The sequence below is a fragment of the Pinus tabuliformis genome, chromosome 6, assembly GCF_031772625.1.
Source record: "Pinus tabuliformis cultivar Carrire ecotype Pingquan chromosome 6, CPIR1, whole genome shotgun sequence".
Lineage (NCBI taxonomy): Eukaryota > Viridiplantae > Streptophyta > Pinopsida > Pinales > Pinaceae > Pinus > Pinus tabuliformis.
This window is the reverse complement of record NC_142292.1, coordinates 1,959,370,842-1,959,389,093: the sequence shown is the minus strand read 5'-3', so window position 1 is coordinate 1,959,389,093 and position 18,252 is coordinate 1,959,370,842. Positions and strand designations below refer to the sequence as shown.

Genomic DNA, 18,252 nt, shown 5'->3' with positions numbered 1-18,252 from the left:
GACCAATATCAATCTTTCCAATCTCTCGGTTTGTACTTGGGTTTTATGTGTCCCACACATGGCCATGTTTGTTGAAAATTATGATTCTCAACAACCGTATCGATAACGAGCTCCCTAACCTTTTTCAACACGCAGATTCCCTGCGTTTTGAAATTAGACATGTCCAAGTTTAGGTGTAACCGGGTTCCATCATATTATTACCAATCTTCTAGAAGGACACAATACAATGACCTGACCACCCTACCCCCCGCTTATCTTTTGCTTACTCTTTACCCAGCTGGTTGGTGGACATCAGCTTATTTATATTGAACCCACAAAGCAATTATTAAGCGAAAGTCATCGATCCAGAGTTGAAATGAGAGGACTGTTTGGATTCAGTATTGTAGAATTCATAAGGAAGAGGAAGCGAGCTCAATGGATATCGCTCGGCTTAGAGTCTAAGCACATACAGTTAAGCAATGGCACCACCCTGCACTGCTGGGTTTTACAGAAGAATAAGCCTGTCGCCGCAGAGAATCAGCGGCCGACTCTGCTTCTCATTCATGGTTTCGGGGCGGATGGCTTGATTGGATGGGATACCCAAATCTGCGCTCTCGGAAAGCATTTTGATCTCCTCATCCCCGACCTCATATTCTTTGGGGACTCCACCACCACGAGCTCTGAGCGCAGCGAGCTCTTTCAAGCGGAGTGCATGAAGGGTATGGTCGAATATCTCGGGGTGGAGAACGTTGTCGTGGTGGGGCATAGCTACGGTGGCTTCGTTGCCTTCTGGATGGCACACAAATACCCTAACCTTGTTCGTCGCCTGGTTATCGTCAGCTCTGCAATTTGCATGACGCCGTCGACCAATGATCCTCTTCTCAAAGAATTCGAGACCTCCGACATTAAGGACTTGCTTCTTCCCAACAACGCCAGAGACCTGAAGATTTCCATGAATATCACTTTTTACAAATTGCCATGGTTGCCTGCTTTCATATACGAAGACATGTTGCAGGTATATACATATATACAAATTTCATAAATTGTGATTTTTGGTAGTTGAAAATTGTGATTTTTGGTAATTTAAAATATATTTTCAACGCATAAATAAATTTAGTATAGATTCAGTATTAAAAAACTGTAAAACATTCCAAAGCATTCAAATTTTATGAATAAATAATTTAAACACAATTTTTTAAAAATCTAAGTGCGATATGCTCAATATATTACGTTGAAAGATTGTTTAAACTAACCATATTCAATTTCAATCTTTGGAAGGGTTCGGAACGAAACAGAGAGCAAAAGACACAGCTCGTGGATGGGATGGTCATCGGTTCGAAGAATTCGCAGGCACTGCCTACAGTAACCCAGGTTAGTTTCTTTGCCATATACAACATTGGATAATCTGAATATGTAGTAGATTTAAACTCGTTAAAATTGATCACAAATTTTATTTCTCTTTCATGACCTCTGATTTATTTGGATTTATTTAGTTGTTGTATTTCTGGAATATTTCAGTGGCTTAATTTTGGAATGTTTCTAGAATCCTAACTGAGATAAAAATGTTCTTTATGATAATGATGGGTGGATGAAGTGTCTACTTCGCATATAATTTTGAGTATGTTTCTTTTGAAGTTTAAAATTTTTGGTAAATTTAGTTAGTTTTAATATCTCAATTGTAAAATAACTGGGGAAATTTTATAAAAGTGTTCAAATTGCTAATGATTTTATATTGTATATATAAAATTTTGGAGATTAGTAAGGTAGCATAATTTTTTAATATAAATTTTGGGTCAATTATTTTTATAGAAAATAGAGATTGATTATTTATTTTTAGAAAAAGTATAGAAAATTAGCTCACTAAATATTAAGCGGGTCTAATGGTTAAGAGCATGTGTTTCGTCCTAAGCCGTCATATGTTCAAAACTAGAGGGGTTAGAGTATGTATACCTTTTTAAACTTAGCAGCCAAATTCCTTATTCCACAAACAAGAAGGTCTTATACACCAATTTAGCGTCTGACTTAGCTGTGACCTTAAAAATTAGATAATAATAGTGATCCCTAAAATTTTCCTTAATTTACTTCAAAAACATCCCAAATTTAAATGAAATGTGCTTTGGAAATCTATTATGTTTAGATGTTTTAAAAACTCTACATGGTTTGCATCCAAAATAGTTGTTCAATCCAAAGTAATTGCGTGAACAACTACATTCGATAATCTCAACATTAATATCTGAATATTTTGAAACAATGGATTGAAATTTAATTTCTTAAAATATGGCAGGATGTTCTAATAGTTTGGGGGGAGAAGGATAGAATTTTCAAATTGGAAGAGGCCTATGTTCTACAAAGGTAACGAACTCCTCACTCAAATTATCAAATTCTTTTACACAGTTGCTCGGATTTAGCATTCTGTTCTCCACTGACAACTTAAGTTTTCTTGAGGTTTAGTTTTTTTCTTTTGATGTTTGCAGCCATATTGGAAAAAAGGCTCAGCTTGTGGTGATAAAAGAGTGTGGCCATGCTCTGCCGTTGCAGAAACCCACCGAGTTGAACCAGACGATTCTCAAGTTTCTACAATTAGAAAATTGATTGAAAAGTACGGAGACCCTGAAAAATAATGGTGTGAACGATACCCACGATGTCCGTAATGCTGGTAGGTGAAGGCAATGACTTTGTTGCACGCCAAGGGTGACGACAAATCAGTCACAGTCTCAACTGTATAATGCGTCTGCCTCAACAATAATAAATTGAGATAAACTGTAAAGGTGGTCAGATTTTATTTGTAACTAGTATTAAAAATCAATAATAGTATTTCTATGGAAGATAATGACCGCTAAACAACAACTCTGTTCACTCATTTCTTTGTCAACACGCAACTAACATTGGTTTGATATAAAGACGATTAAACAACTCGTTTGTGCATCCATTTCTTTGTCGATAGAGAAAGTGCTTCACATCATTACATTTGCTTTGACTTTACCCGACTAAAAAACAATACCTACTCTAGAACTGCGATGTGTGGAATAAATTGTTTGAGTATTCTGTTCGCATTAATTTAAGTTGACATTTTTCTTATTACGTTTTTCTAACGTCATAACTCAATATATTAAGAGGAAACTATTACTTTTCCTTTTGGTGGTTTAAAATATCACTCTCTCACTTATGAGCTTTATTAGCAATTTCTGTGACAATGCTTTGGATGCCAGTGTTTCAATATTTGAATTTTTCAATGTTTTCTCGATTTGAGTGAGGGGAGAAGTAAGAAGAATCAATAATGAGGAGGAATCCTGCATTATCTTATTTTTTTATTTTTATTTTTTAAAAGTTTGACATCATTAAAAAAATTTACTTAACCATTATTTTGTTGAAATTATAAATATATTTATACATATATATTTAATTAAAAATTATTTTTTATATTAAATTGAAAGTTTCAAATATTTTTGTTATAGTTAGATTTCTCAATATTAATATTTAACATTTAATATTTCATTATTTGAAAATATTTTTTTCTTAAAATTTATGATTAAAATACCAATATTAATAAGATAAGGGTGAATTAATAATATCATTATATTTAACCAATATAAAGAAATAAATATGAATAAGATAATGGTGAATTAATAATATAATTATATTTAGCCAATATAAAGAAATAAAAAAGGTGTGAATTATAAAAACATTTATATTTAATTGGTATAAAGAAATTACTTGGTAACATACTCACATTATGAATGAAAGTGGGTCATATCTCACCCCTTCAACACCAAGGTTTAGTATTCAATATTTGGTGAAATTTAATGTCTCACAAATTTAATCAATGTGGTATAAGATCTCAACAAATGATTGATTCCCTTTTTATGTGGTAATCTAGAATGTACAACTAATTTGTAGAAAAATAGATCTATTTGCATTATTATTGCTATATGTAATGGCTTAGTTTTTCATTATTGCTATATGTAATGGCTTAGTTTTTCATAGAAACAAATCCTTAGCTTCCACGCATTTTTCATCATGGAGTTAATATGGTTTGGAAGCATTGCATGTGATTGTTTGCAAAGGAAAAATTCTCATTAAGGTCAATGCATGATGTTTGGTTCCCTATTCCACTGCAATTAGAATGTACAACCATTGAGATTTTTAACAATACACACATATTCTTATTTAAAAGCTTCAATGGGCACGCTTTTGGGTAACTTTAGTGTTAACATTTCATTATTGTGAGGCACACATAAATACATTGATATATGAAATTTATTTTCATCTTCTTATCGGTCCAAGAACTATTCCTATTCACCAATATTTTGTAGTAAAAATAATTGCAGTACACCATAATCAATAGGAATAGGAATCTAGCGTTCTCCCTTTAATTCAAAAGGGCTTCTGCGAATCCAAACAACTCTCTAAACTCTTTAACCTTTTGCCTTCTAAGAACATTAGTGAAGTTGTTTGCAATTTACTCACTTGTGGAACAATATATCAAATGAATGGTTTGGTCCTCTACGTGATTTTGAATTACGTGGTTCTTCATGTTGCTTTGTTTGATCATGGAACTTAAGGCTATTAACCAACTTAATTGTAAAAGTGTTGCCAATAAAAAATTGGGCAGTGTTTTCTCGTTTCTCCTGCAAATCTTCTAATATCTTCTTGAGCCACACAATCTCCTTTATTTACTTTATAGAAATGTTGACCGCCTTTCGTATCAAGGACAAGAGTCAAACTCCTAGGGAAATCTCAAATAACATATCATCATCTCTTATTTATTTTTAGACAGGCGATACACATATTCTAATTTGTGGAATATTTTTGTGTTGTTCTTAAATGCAATACATGAATGCTAAAAAAAACCCCAACTAATCTTTGAACAAACTTTGATACAAAAAATTTATCTATTAAGCACACAAGAAATGAATATCATAATAAATATTTTAGGGTTTGTCTTGAAAGGTATTTTTTTACTCTTTAAAGTAGTGTGAATTTAGAATTAGTTATGACTTTGCAAGGTGAAATAATAAAAAACAATAAAATGGACAAGTCTTCAAAGAAATTTAAAAAATTTCATATATTAGAAAAAATATGACTTTCTAAATCCTCAATTGCACAAGAATCCATTGGAACATCACATTACAGAGTCATCCTTGCAACATGAAACTTGAATAGCTCTATGTAGGAGAAATTAACAATAACATCCCAATGTGAAAGGTTTAACATTGTATGAACCTTAAAAGACATCTTATCTCACAACTAGATAAACTGTAGTTATACTACATTTTCTTTGTTACAAGAAAGGATGGTACTCCTTAAGACCTAAAATACAATAGTTAGTGTGTGGAAGATATGAGAAGATGTAATCAGACCTAGATCTTTACACACATGTGCTGGATTGTGTGACAACTCGTTGGTAATATCCCCTCATAGTAAATCTTGTAATCATGTAATTTTAATGAGAAACGAGCCTGAGAATTGGGATGCAGATTCTAGAGTTTGACGAAGGAGAATTCTTGGGATTTCAGAAAAAAATGATTTATTTTTTACAGCCAAGGAAAGTTGGTAGAGGTGCCATTAAATGGGACTACTTATAACAATTAATGGGGCATGAAAGAGGACATAGAGTCCATACATTTTTCGATGATTTTACAATGTAGGACAAGACAAAAATTAAAGAAAGAATACACTGACATACCTAAAAGGGAATTCAACCAATTGGAAGTGGAAGGGGAATTTGGTATTGACATTCCCACGATTAATAGATAGGAGAATGATTGTAATGAAGGGCATATGGGAAAAAAATTACTCATGAATGAGAGTGGAAAGGAAAAGAGAACCATGAGAAGAAAACTACAAACGAAGAAGAGATGATAGCAAAAAAAGAACAAGAAAGGAAGATATCCGAGCGTAACAGAGAAGGAAACACAAAATCTCAAGCATTGCTACATGAATTGTGGAGAAAATAAGTCATTTGGTTGAGCATTGGGAGTTTGGAAGAACATCTCTCAGGTGAGGGTAGTAGTCTTTGGATTCCCTTGATGGCTAGAGGGTGGACATTAATGATCTCCGGTTCCCTTGAAATCTAGGGTGGAGGTCAATCTCTTGGATTCCTGGTAAGGAGAATCTTGAATCTTCCTTGCTCATTTCATTGGTTCTTGCAATGTGTTTTGGATTCCTAGACTAGGGTGGAACCACAATGTATGATTGTGGTTGAGGGTGGAGGTGTTGAGCGTCTGGACTCCACTGTTCATTTAAGGTTAGAGGTGTTGACATTTATATTCCATTGTGTTGCTTTGGGTGGAGATGTCAAGCCTCTAGACTCCCTTATTTATTTAAGTGTGAAGGTGTTGACCTCTGCGTTCCTTTGTGCTACTGAGGGTGGAGGTTTTTGGGCATTCATATTCCCTTGTTTGGATGGTGGTTGGAGGCTGGGAGGTCTCTAAATTCCCTATTTCATTTGGTGGAAAGAATAGTTAGTGAGTGGAGGTGGTTTACCTTTAGATATTTATCCTAGATAGTTACATTAAGTAGCTGGAGGGTGGAGGTGTTTGGGCCTGTGTGCTCCCTTTTTCAGCTAGCAGTATTGGTTTATCCTTTGAGAAATCCCCCTGAAGCCATGGAATCTGGCTTGAGGGTTATTGGATGCAAGAAAGGCTTCAGTGCAACCTAATCTAAGGTTGGATGGAAAATCATAGTCCTAGTTGCGAGACTAACTTTTTAAGGTAAATGTTTATTTAAGCTTCCATACTTTAAATTCTATGCATAGGTCTAGTGTGTTGATTTAATTATTTTGTTAATGTTAAGAATTGTTTAATTCCTATCTGAATGTATAATGCCAAATTTTGTGTAATTATAGAGGAATGGTTAACTCCCAAATGATCGGTATGGTAATTCTTATTTATACTCCTTTGAATTGAATCTTCGAAGTTGGCCACAATGTTGATAGCTTGTTTAGATTAACATAAAGAAATGTTGAATTCTTTCATGGTTTGAAGGGTTTTAATTCGTGTGTTTCTTGAGCATAAGTTCTAGTTCGTGGAATCTAAGTAATGATTATGAAAATATGTTATGTCATGAGTTTGAAACATTGTCTAAGTTTCTTGAGTGTTATAGATGGGCAATTTCTATTAATGATTAAATTATTGGCACTGAATGACAATCTCTATTAATAATTAGACTAATGACATTGAATGTTGTAAACCTGACCCTTGTGTATAAAAAAAGAGCCCATGGGGGAAATATTTGTTTGTGTTTATATCTATATGAATGCTTATTTAAAATTATGTGTGCATAGGCCATGCCAAGTCTCAACAAACTCAAGGGATTGCCCAAAGGAGTGTTATATTTATAATCATATATGTATTACACAGGATTGGAAATATTAAGGCTCTAAGGAAATAGGGTTCAAGCCTCGACCCACCATATGGGAAAGCACTATGACCAAGAACCAAGATGGAGGCTTGAACCATTATAACTATGCATATAAGTTCGAGAGGGGCTAGGATTAAGTTGTGGCACCATACAATTAAGTGATATACTAAGTGTTGAGTAGGGAAAGGGCTTAAGGCTATGCAACGGATTTAAATTGTTAACTGATGGTGGAGAATTAACATAGAATAAATAGGGGGTCAATGTTTCTATCATAGTCATCGAAGTGTTTAGGTGTTTAATCATTGTTGATCCTTGTGTCCACAATTGAATTTTTGTTGTCAAATGCACGGAGGAACCAGAGCCATTGGACGACCCAAAACATTGTATAGCAAAGAAATTTAGTTTTATGGGGAAGTGAGGCCTTTGGTGGGACCCCAGAACCACATAGGCTAGTTACATAGATAGGGGGTGATTTGGCACTAACATGGCATGACACATGGCACCTTAAGTTGACCCTTTGGTGGGTATAAAGGGGGGAAAATAAAGTGAACAGTGGTACCCTTGGAGGAGGCCATGTGGATCAGGTGATGTTAACATGATGTTCAATCAAATAACGTTGTACTAGGGCCTTGAAGGTTTGAAAATGAGAAGGGGGCAGACGAGAGTTGATAGAAGAAAATATTTGTTGCATTGGTTGAGAAATCTCCAGGCAATCTAAAAATGAGCATGAGGCACTAGAGATAGTGAGGGAGATAGAAAGTAGATAAAGACTGGAATGGAGATTATCTATGGCTTGTAATGACAAGGTTGTTGTCCTAGAGTGTTAGGCCACCGTGAGAACCATGAGATATGTACAAGGTGTTGGCTATTGTTGACGGAGACTCATATATGGATAGTTGTCTAGCAATCGACTGAACAATTGACACCTCAAGGATACATGAAATGGAATGGACAAGCTGACAATAATGGGTAGGTCTGCCATGCGGACTTGAGCTAATGGCATGCCATATAGTTTGATAACCACATGGGCACCATGTCGTAGGTTAAGATGATGTGGTAGAGTCTACCAGGCTTGGCTTCAAGTGGTCATAAATCTCAATTGGAGACTCAGATTGAGGAAGATTTTGTGTGATTATAAAAGTCTCAATGAGATGAATGTGATGGCATCATTGGTTTTTTGTTTTGAAAAAGGTTGAAGAGGAGCAAAATTTTTATACCCGATCTCTATAATTGTACCTCAGAGGTTGGATCAACATAGTAACATGCCTCCTTTCACCGTAAGTGAGGTCTATGGGTTGTAAGGGGGTGTGTTATAGAGTGGTATTAGATCAAAGGTTCAACACTAGACCTTTGGAGACCAAATGAGGCCTTAGATCAACACCACAGGAATTAAAAACCTACTAGCTATGTGGATTTCCTGTATTTGTTGCTTGAGGTGGTTCCATTTTGATTTATGCATGTGGAATGGTGTTAATGATTTTTTATGCTCTGAATGAAATTGATATACTAACTTGAAGTGCATTGTTTTAGCTAGGGCCACACTAACAAACTCTCAATAACAAGCCAAGGTAATGATCAAGTTATGCATTGAATTTTGTTTATTCTAACAATTATGTGGATGTATGAAAACACATAGGAAAATACTAAACAATAGAAGATATGAGGATTAGAATGGTGCAATACGACACTGATAGGTCACAACATGGATACGAAGAGGAAGAATTAGTGGGAAAGAGAGGAGAGGCACGTTCTCCCAATTGGATGGACACACTCACAAGCTTAAGGTCTTAAATAATGAGTTGCAAGGATGACAACTAAATAATTATCAGGCCAAAAGAAATGAAACTGGAAGTGAATGCATTTATATTGTAAATCTTCTCATACTTACAAAGGAAAAAAATAGAAGTAGGAAGAGTTTGACAGAACAAGGAAAAAAGACTAATGGAGTAGATGAGAGTAGATCCATGAAAAGGCAAGGTTTCCATGTGAGGACACCATAAGAGGAGGTACTCAATTAGATACCCCAGAAAAGACGAAAAGCCACCAATGCAACAATCCAATTATTCTCATAGGAATCACCATCATGATCATGATCCCCATGACCAATGGAAGGAGAAGGAGTATATACCAGATGAATTCAATAAGGTTAAACCTCCTACATTTCATGGTGAGGTGAAGAAATCAGAGGGATGTTGAAGCATGTCTCGTTGGGATGAATTTTTTTCCTGAATGCACAACTATTCAAAGAATATGAAGGCAATGGTAGCTACGTTCAACTTGAAAGAAAAGGCAGAAATTTGGTAGGAAGACTTGGAAACTATGAAAAATATAAGTGAATAGAAGTTGTCATGGAAAGAATTTGAGTAGTATTTCAAGAGAAAATGCATGTTAGATAGATATTTTGACAGAAAGACAAAGGATTTTTTTGTGCTTAGAATGGGACATATGTTAGTTGAGGAGTACACCACTAAGCTTATGAAACTATTGAGGTACATGCCTTATCTCAAGGATGACAAGGCAAAGGTTCATATCAATCGGAAACCTTTTTCATTTAAAATCGAATTGATTTCGGTGAGCCATATATATAAGAGGATGAAATTAGAAAGGTAAAACACTTCTATGAGAGGTCAAGGCATATGGAAAAGTTCTAGACTGACTGGGACGCAAAGGGTAGCTTGAAAAGTAAATGAAATTGGGATAAGAAAGAAGTGTGGCTATAATATATGAGCAAGAGGGAAGGTGGGACATCAACGAATTAAGGCCAACCATAGTAAAAATTTTATGCTGCTAAAAAGGGGAGTGCAAACTAGCTTGCAGAAGGACAAAGTAGAGGCAATGTCAAGGAAAAATTGAAACGTTGGACATGTGGGGAAGACGATTGCAAGATAGATTGTCCATAGTAGAGGGATGTTGGGATGCAAATTTACAATGCACAAGAAGCCCAAACCGTGGCGAAAATGGCTCAAAGCATTCCTAGGATCTACACAACATTAGATAACATATAGGCCAACCACCAGGGTTCCATAATTGAAATGGAACGTAATATTTATGGAAACCATTTATATTATAATTGAGACAAGATATAATAAGCTATGTTAGCCAAAAAATTATGGAGAAACATTAGTTGGCAAATAAATCACATTAATAATCATGGTTAGTTCAATTAGCGATGGGAGAAAATAAAAGAGTGGAGCATTGGGTAAAATCATGCCCATTTGAGCTTAGTGGCATGCCAATAACAAAAACATTTAATGTATTTCCATTGGGTGCATAAACCAAACTACTTGAAATGGACTGGATATATGTACATTGTACTCAGGTAGATTTCTTTGAGAATGCAATCAACTTCTTAGACGAGTCTAGAGAAATATGGATATTGTGGGGAAAACTAAAAGCTGCATTAGTGAGGTTAATAACATCGATACAAACCAAAAGAAGTTATAGGAAGGGGTGAATTCTATTCGTTTTTCAAATTAATAACAACATTGAACATAATATCATCATTGAAGGTAATGGGAAAGACATTACAATAAATCATCATGTTCTAAATAAATTTCACGGTGTCTTTCCTAGGGAGATATCAGGGTTGCCTCCTCACCGAGAGGTGGATTTCTCTATTAAATAGTTACCAAGGACAACTCCAACATCCAAGGCTGCATACAGAATGAGAACCCAAGAATTAATTAAGTTGAAGCTACAACTCAAGGAGATTCTAGACAAAGGACACATAAGGACGAGTATGTCTCCATGGGGACCAAAAATATTATTTGTGAAAAAGAAAGATTGCACCCTCAAGCTATTCATCGATTATAGGATATTAAATAAAGTAACCATTAAAAACATGTATCCTTTTCCATGGATTGATAATTTATTTCATCAATTAAAAGAAGTAGCAATCCTTTCCAAGATCGATTTAAGATATGGATAACATCAGGTGGGCATTAAATATGAGGAAATTTATGAAACTGTTTTCACTATGAGGTATGGGAATTATGAGTTTGTGGTAGTACCATTTGGGCTTCCTAATGCACATACAAATTTTATGTGTTTTATGAATAATGTGTTATGCCCTTACCGAGATAAGTTTGTAGTGGTTTCTGTTGATGATATATTGGTTTATTCAAAGACCAAGGAGTAGCATGAAGATAATTTGACCACAATGTTATAGTTTCTAAGAGAACATAAAATTTATGCAAATATTAGTAAATGTGACTTCTTCTAGTCACAAATCTATTATTTGGGACACATGGTCTCATAGGAGGGAGAAATTGTTGGTTGGAACAAGATCAAGGCCATCATGCAGTGGAAAACACCAAAAAATGTGATGAAATTAGGTCCTTTATGGGGCTAGCAGGATAATACATAAGGTTCATTAAAAAATTCTCCAATATTAGTTATCCAATCACAACATTGCATAATAAAGGAAAGAAGTTTGTCTGGACAACTAACTGTGCTACAAGCTTGGATCAACTGAAATAATTGTTCACTGATGAACTAGTACGAAGAATATAAGATCCAGATAAGAATTTTGTGGTGTACACAAATGCATGAAAAGAGGGACTTGGTGGAGTCTTAATGCAAGAAGTCCACGTTTTTTGTTAAGAACCATGAGAGTTAAAGAATATTGAGAAAAACTATGTGGATAATTACTTGGAGTTGGTTGCCATCATTCATGCATTATAAATTTGGAAGAATTATCTTCTTGGTAGGAGATTTATTTTAATGACTAATCATGGAGGGCTGAAGTATTTATTTGATATATCTAAATTATATTTTATGAAATCTAGGTGGTTGGCCACACTTAGTGAATTCAATTTTGAAATTAAATATATAAAAAGGTAAGGAAAATCAAGTTGCTGATGCACTCAAAAGGAGAGTACAAATATGCCATGTAGCAGCCATTAGTTCTTATGGAACTAATGTTGAAGAGAAAAATGAAAATATAGGTAAGTGTGATGACAAGTATCAACAAATGAAGGAAAATCTACAACAAGAATTCAAGGGTGAAAAGGACAAGGAATATTGCCTTTCATAAGATGGGTTGATTCGATTCAAGAACATAATATGTGTGAAAAGTGATAGTAATTTAAATAATCTGATATTAAAGGAGTTCCATACAAGACCTTATTCTCGGCACCTAGGATATCAAAAGACTCTAATAGCCATGAAGAAGTTTTAGTGTTGGACAAATTTGAAAACAGAGGTGACGGATTTCACTTTAAAGTGCATATAGTGCCAACAAGTGAAAGTTGAGTGCAAGCACGTACTTGTTTTATTGCAACCCATTCCCATTCTAGAATAGAAATGTGAAGTGATTTTCATGGACATTATTACATGGACTTAAAGGAAATTCAAACAACATGACACAAGCATGGTAGTTATTGAATTAAGGCTTCTATTATCATTATCAAGTTTTTGAGACATGTTTTCGGCAATAATCACATTGAAATTCATTTGTTGACGCTTTTTAAACCAACAAGTGTGGTTCATCGTCAGGATAAGATGAAGAACCAGATCATGACAACAACTTAAATAGAGAGACCTAGCATTCCAACGACTAGAAAGGAACGGTCAAAAGTAGTTGTTTCTTTCTAGCCATTGGAATGCTAGGTCTCTATATTTAAGTTGCTTCCATGATCTAGTTATCCATCTTGTCTTGACGATGTACCACACTTGCTGGTTCGAAACACATCGAAAAAATGAATTTCGATGTGATTATCACCAAAAACATGTCTCAAACACCATGGTAGTTGTTGACAAATTAAGAAAGTTTTCTCATTTTGTGGCTGTGAAATCAACTAATTAAGAAACATTTCTCATTTTGTGGCTCTATTTCTTAAATGATGTAGTAAGTGTTTGGCCAATTTAATGTCCTTAAATTGTCAATCATAAATTATCGACTAGGGTAGGTATACGGATGAAGCACAGGTGCACTATATGTCCAAGAAGTTATTTTATGTCATTATGTTCCTATTAGAGTCTAAAATTAGAATTAGTGTGGCAATGGTATTGTTGATTATATTAGTGTATTGATCCCTAAAGTTGTTAGCTAGTTTTCTGAGGAATTATTCTCTAATGAATTAGTTTATGGATGGTATGAGAGTGATTCTAGACTTTACTTTTGTTAGACTGTTTTGGATTTTTATCTTCAATTTTTATGCTACAATAAAATCTATTACTATGTGTAGGAAAGATCTATTCTATCAAATTGTAAATGAATAATGTTTGAATTTGATTTCCAAGGAAAAGGTTGTCACTCTTTTACTTATTCAACTTCATCCAAACAAAACATTCTAGAAGGAAGCTATGCTATGAAATAAAATAGTTGAACTACACTAAGTAAAAAGCAACAGCAAATGAACACACTGTACCAGAAAAAAAGCAAATAAAATGACAGAATTAAGGTAGGTAGAAATAAAAGGAAATTGCTTATGCATAGAATGATTCAATGGTGAATTCATGATATTGCATTTCAACAAACAAAACAGATCATCTACGATTAATTAATTAAAGAAATCTATGTGTAGTTGGTTAAAGACCTGTACTGGTCATAGGGGCCCTCCACAAATTAGTCGACAATCTCCAATCAACGCAACATAGAGAAAACATAAAACCAAGTCTATTACTTGCAAGCAAGTCTTAACAAAATGTTCTTAGTAATTAAATAAATCGGCGGGCACCCAAAACACAGAGCGGCCATAGCCTTTGTAATACTTCTTGACATAACAGTATGAGAGATTCAAGCCTACATATCTTTATTTCGATTAAACTATATCGCTAAATAATCGATTTTATATTCGGAATAGAAAATTGATAAGATTTCGTGAAAACTCGGAATCTATCCCACCGATAATATTGTGGTTGACTTTGAGGTTAAATGTGTTATCATGCGACCTTCTTGGTGAATTGGTTCAAGGGAATATGAAAGAATCCATGAGGGGATTATTCCTCATCCATCTGTATCTTTCCTCGCTGAGCTAGAGCTTTTGAACCCTGTCAACAATGGAGGTAGCTGCGAAAATCCGCTTTAGCTGTAGAAACAGACCAATTCCGTAGTCGAATGCATACTTTAACAAAACAATAAGGTATATAGAAAAATATGAAGAAGAATACATGTAAGTGCTTACCTTTAACAAAACCTTGTGTCTATTGCATTATTTAGGTGATAATTATAGGAAAAAGGGAAGAAGTATAGGCAAAAATGCTGTCAAGATAAGACAATTCTTGGACTCTACATTCCCCCGTGATGGAGGTTTTGTATGTCCTCATATGGTTCATCATTGTCAATCACTTGTGCCTTGTGATCATCGCTTCCAGGATTCATTTTCTTCTTCCTTTTGGCAACCACTGGCATCCTTGGTTTTCTCATGAGGATTTTATATTTTAGGTTGATAATTTCTCTTTGCATTGGCTTGTTTTCCTTCTTCAGTTTTTTGTTCTTTTTGCACCACAAACTAAAATGAACGATGAGGTTGTCACTCTTTCCAATTTGAATCTCACTCTGTGCTTTCAATGTCTGATTTTCATTCTTAAGATATTTGTTCAATGTCTCCAACTCAAAAAAGTCTTGCTTTAAACATTTGATGCTGAAGGTTCTTGTGACTCCTTGAACTGATTTCTCCCTTCTCCAAGACTTTGGATTGACTTTTTAATTGTTGTTTCTTTTCTTTCTAATGTCTCTATGTAGTCATAAATATCTTTTTGAACATGATCAGCACCTGGACTGTGGATTGGGCTCCTTGGAGGCAAACTACAAGGTGGCGATGACACTCTCAGTGATAGTTTTGGTGATCCTCTTGGGGAACCCTCGGGGTTTTTAGTTGGCTCCTTTTCCTCATTGAGATCAATGTATTCCATAGCCTCTGAGACCGATTGTTGCATTGTGTTCAACCTGGTACTTCTCCTTATTCCCGAGGTCTGTGTTGGAAATAATACTGAGAGGGGGGGTGAATCAGTATTATCAGATCAGTAAAACTTTTTCAATTTCATACTCAGAAACATATACGCTACTTCAGTTAAGTGAACCCGCGTGTACACGCTACTGTGTCTAATGCAACTAGCGTATATCCAGAGATCTTATGATTCAGTTAGCTTATCTTCAGTAAGTGCATCAGAACATTATTAACCATATTAACAGTACACAGGTGCAGTATAACAGAACAGATCATCACACAAAAAGCCACACACATGAACACAAAGATATAAGGTGGAAACCCAATGTGGGTGAAAACCACCTGCTACAAGTCATCTCAATCTTCTTCTTAATAAGAAAATCCTTTTACAATATTTGTACTGGTGCAGTCTTATACCAGTACGGGAGCTACAACCCCCTTTGCTCTTGTACTAGCCGATCCATTTACTAGTACACAGGCTGCTACCTGCTACAATGCTCCAAAGATCTTCCTTAGCTTTTGTACTAGCTTAGATACTAGTACGTAGGTGCTTGCCTACAGTCTTCTCTCCTCCAGGTACCACGTTTCATCAATTTTCAGACTGGATACACTGAAGCACAACACATAATCTGAAAGGCCACTTTTCATCCAATTTTCATACTGGACCCATAACTATCATTGAATCTCAAAACAATCATCAAACTCTCAATCACTGAAACCCTGTTAACAACACCGTCACCAAAACACAGAGTAGACACAGAACTCTGTAATAACCATCAGACCCATCTACAACTTCAAATATCAAGCTTTACAATGTATACTCTACTTCGATGAATCAAACCCGCGTGTATACGCGCTTTTGCCAAAGACAACCCGCGTACAGATCTAAAAATAATTTCTCATAACTTGCAGCTGTACCAGACATCAATTATACTCATAACACTTATAGAACAATACATGCGTCAGTATGTAGATCTAGAATAAGCATCATAAAGATAGTTCATTTCAAACCATTTGATCTCGATCTCTCCTTAGATCTTGTTCTCCATCAACCGGTGAGATCTCTCCTTAGCTCAGATCAAGCAATGCATCATCAACCCATAACCTGCATACTGGATCTAATACTTCATCAGATATTCAAGACATTTCAGATACACTTGCCTAATGATTTCCTTCTCCTTATATAGCCTTAGGCCTTGTTCAATACCAAGAGCCAAAACCATAGAAATCCAATACCATCAGCTTCAAAACTAGGGATCAACACGTCCGTCGAGACACCAAGGTCCAAAACCATAGGCACAACTTCCAAGGAATAACCGCCGTGGACCAAAGATAAGTTTTCCACATACACGCGCTTTTACTGAAGCCAACCTGCGTGTACACGCGACTTGGGCTTGATGAACCTGCGTATATGAATTTTCTCTTCTTCTTATAGTCTGATCATCAATTCCTTGCTGCTGACCTTCTGCACTATGATTTGTCATCAGTGTGGTTTGCCATCAAGGACAATACTTGTCTCATAATGCCAACAATCTCCCCCTTTGGACTTGATGGCAAAGCTAACTTGTTACACTTAGAACTATCATCTGATTCCTTTGAGCTGTCCTCCATCAGTCACATCTGACATCTCTTCTGAAGATTCATCCAGTTATACATAAGTGAGATATTCTTCTATGAGAGGGTTGCCATCAAGTACAACACATGCATCATAATGCCAACAATCTCCCCCTTTGGACTTGATGGCAACAACACAAAAACCACTCTCCCCCTTTGACATCAAGGGCAAAGGGTGGACCAAGATATTCTCTTCCTTTGCTGAATCATTCCACTGTACATACTCCCCCTGAGTACCTGCTGAAATCTCTGAATAATCTCCCCCTTTGTATATGCCAAGGTGTACCAATCTGTCCATGCTCCCTCTGAGTACATGTTGAATCTCTGTCCTTCTGAAGTGTGTTGTTCATGCTCTTCCTGACTGTAGGCAAGATCTGCAAAAGATGTTCTTCAAGAAGAACATGACTCTATACATCATAAAAGACCTTCCTATCACCAAAGACTCATACATACATCCATCTCTCAACTAAGTGAGGATATACAAAAATTGACTCATCCACCCAACCAAGTGGGAATACATCAAAAGTTTACATATGACAACCAATCACATTGCATCAATCATCCCAGGCATAGTGGGGAAACCAAAATAGGTCGTTACATGACCTTGACACCATGAAAGAGATACCACAAAAAAAAGATATATGACATAGAGACGAAAGAACTAGACCAAGACTTATGAAAGTCACCAGCAGCATCTGATAATCACCATTCAGATCAGCAACCAAGAGATCCTTCTGTTCTCCTTTCGCCTTTGTTCCATCTGAAACCAACAACAAATGTGGACTAGAACCAAAAGCTTTAAGATAATGCCAACAATGCATCATTGGAAGATTATCTGCTCCCCTGAGCCTGTGCCAGATGATCTCTGTCAGACCCATATCAGACTTTCTGCAACCAACATCTGTCCCTGCTGATTTCCTTCAAAACTCCATATACGCGTCTGCATCCACATAAACAAGCGTATATACGCGGATAGGCCTTATGAAACTCGCGTACAACTATTTTCATATCAGCAACCTGTAAATGTCCTGTAGAGAATAAGCCATCAACCTATAACAAGGTATGTCTGCATCAAATTCATCCTTTTGAACAGAATTCAGAGTCATTCACATTATGTGTGAAACCACCATAGCCATTTCATCAAGCTCTACATGATCCAAGTATCATTACTTGGGAACATCTGCATCAACCATCATATGTAAGTCTAAATCTATCATCATATAGATAAGAACTCATCACCATGTCTCCAACAAAGCAACTTTGAGTAGTCATCCATGTATCAGCACTATGTATCTTGAGCTCAAGCTCATTTGACAAAACTTCTTGATATCATCAATAGCAACAATCCTTATCCACAAGAGTGCCTGTATCATAACTGTATGATCTTTATGCATATGACAGCAGC

General features: G+C 35.6%; 1 protein-coding gene across 1 annotated transcript; it reads left to right on the top strand.

Annotated features, from left to right (window-relative positions):
* Window positions 1-307: 307 nt before the first annotated feature.
* LOC149267010 (uncharacterized) lies at window positions 308-2,904 on the top strand. Its single transcript, XM_089397838.1, has 4 exons — window positions 308-994; window positions 1,258-1,350; window positions 2,264-2,331; window positions 2,454-2,904. Exons 1-4 carry the CDS (start codon window positions 356-358, stop codon window positions 2,569-2,571), a joined length of 918 nt encoding a protein of 305 aa, XP_089253964.1. The 5' UTR covers window positions 308-355; the 3' UTR covers window positions 2,572-2,904.
* The last annotated feature ends 15,348 nt before the right edge of the window (window positions 2,905-18,252 follow it).

Bases quoted from the DNA above. Each gene is read 5' to 3' on its own strand.
- LOC149267010 (XM_089397838.1), top strand. From the start codon at position 356: ATGAGAGGACTGTTTGGATTCAGTATTGTAGAATTCATAAGGAAGAGG. The intron at 995-1,257 runs GTATATACATAT...AATCTTTGGAAG, and splicing joins TATACGAAGACATGTTGCAG to GGTTCGGAACGAAACAGAGA. The intron at 1,351-2,263 runs GTTAGTTTCTTT...AAAATATGGCAG, and splicing joins CACTGCCTACAGTAACCCAG to GATGTTCTAATAGTTTGGGG.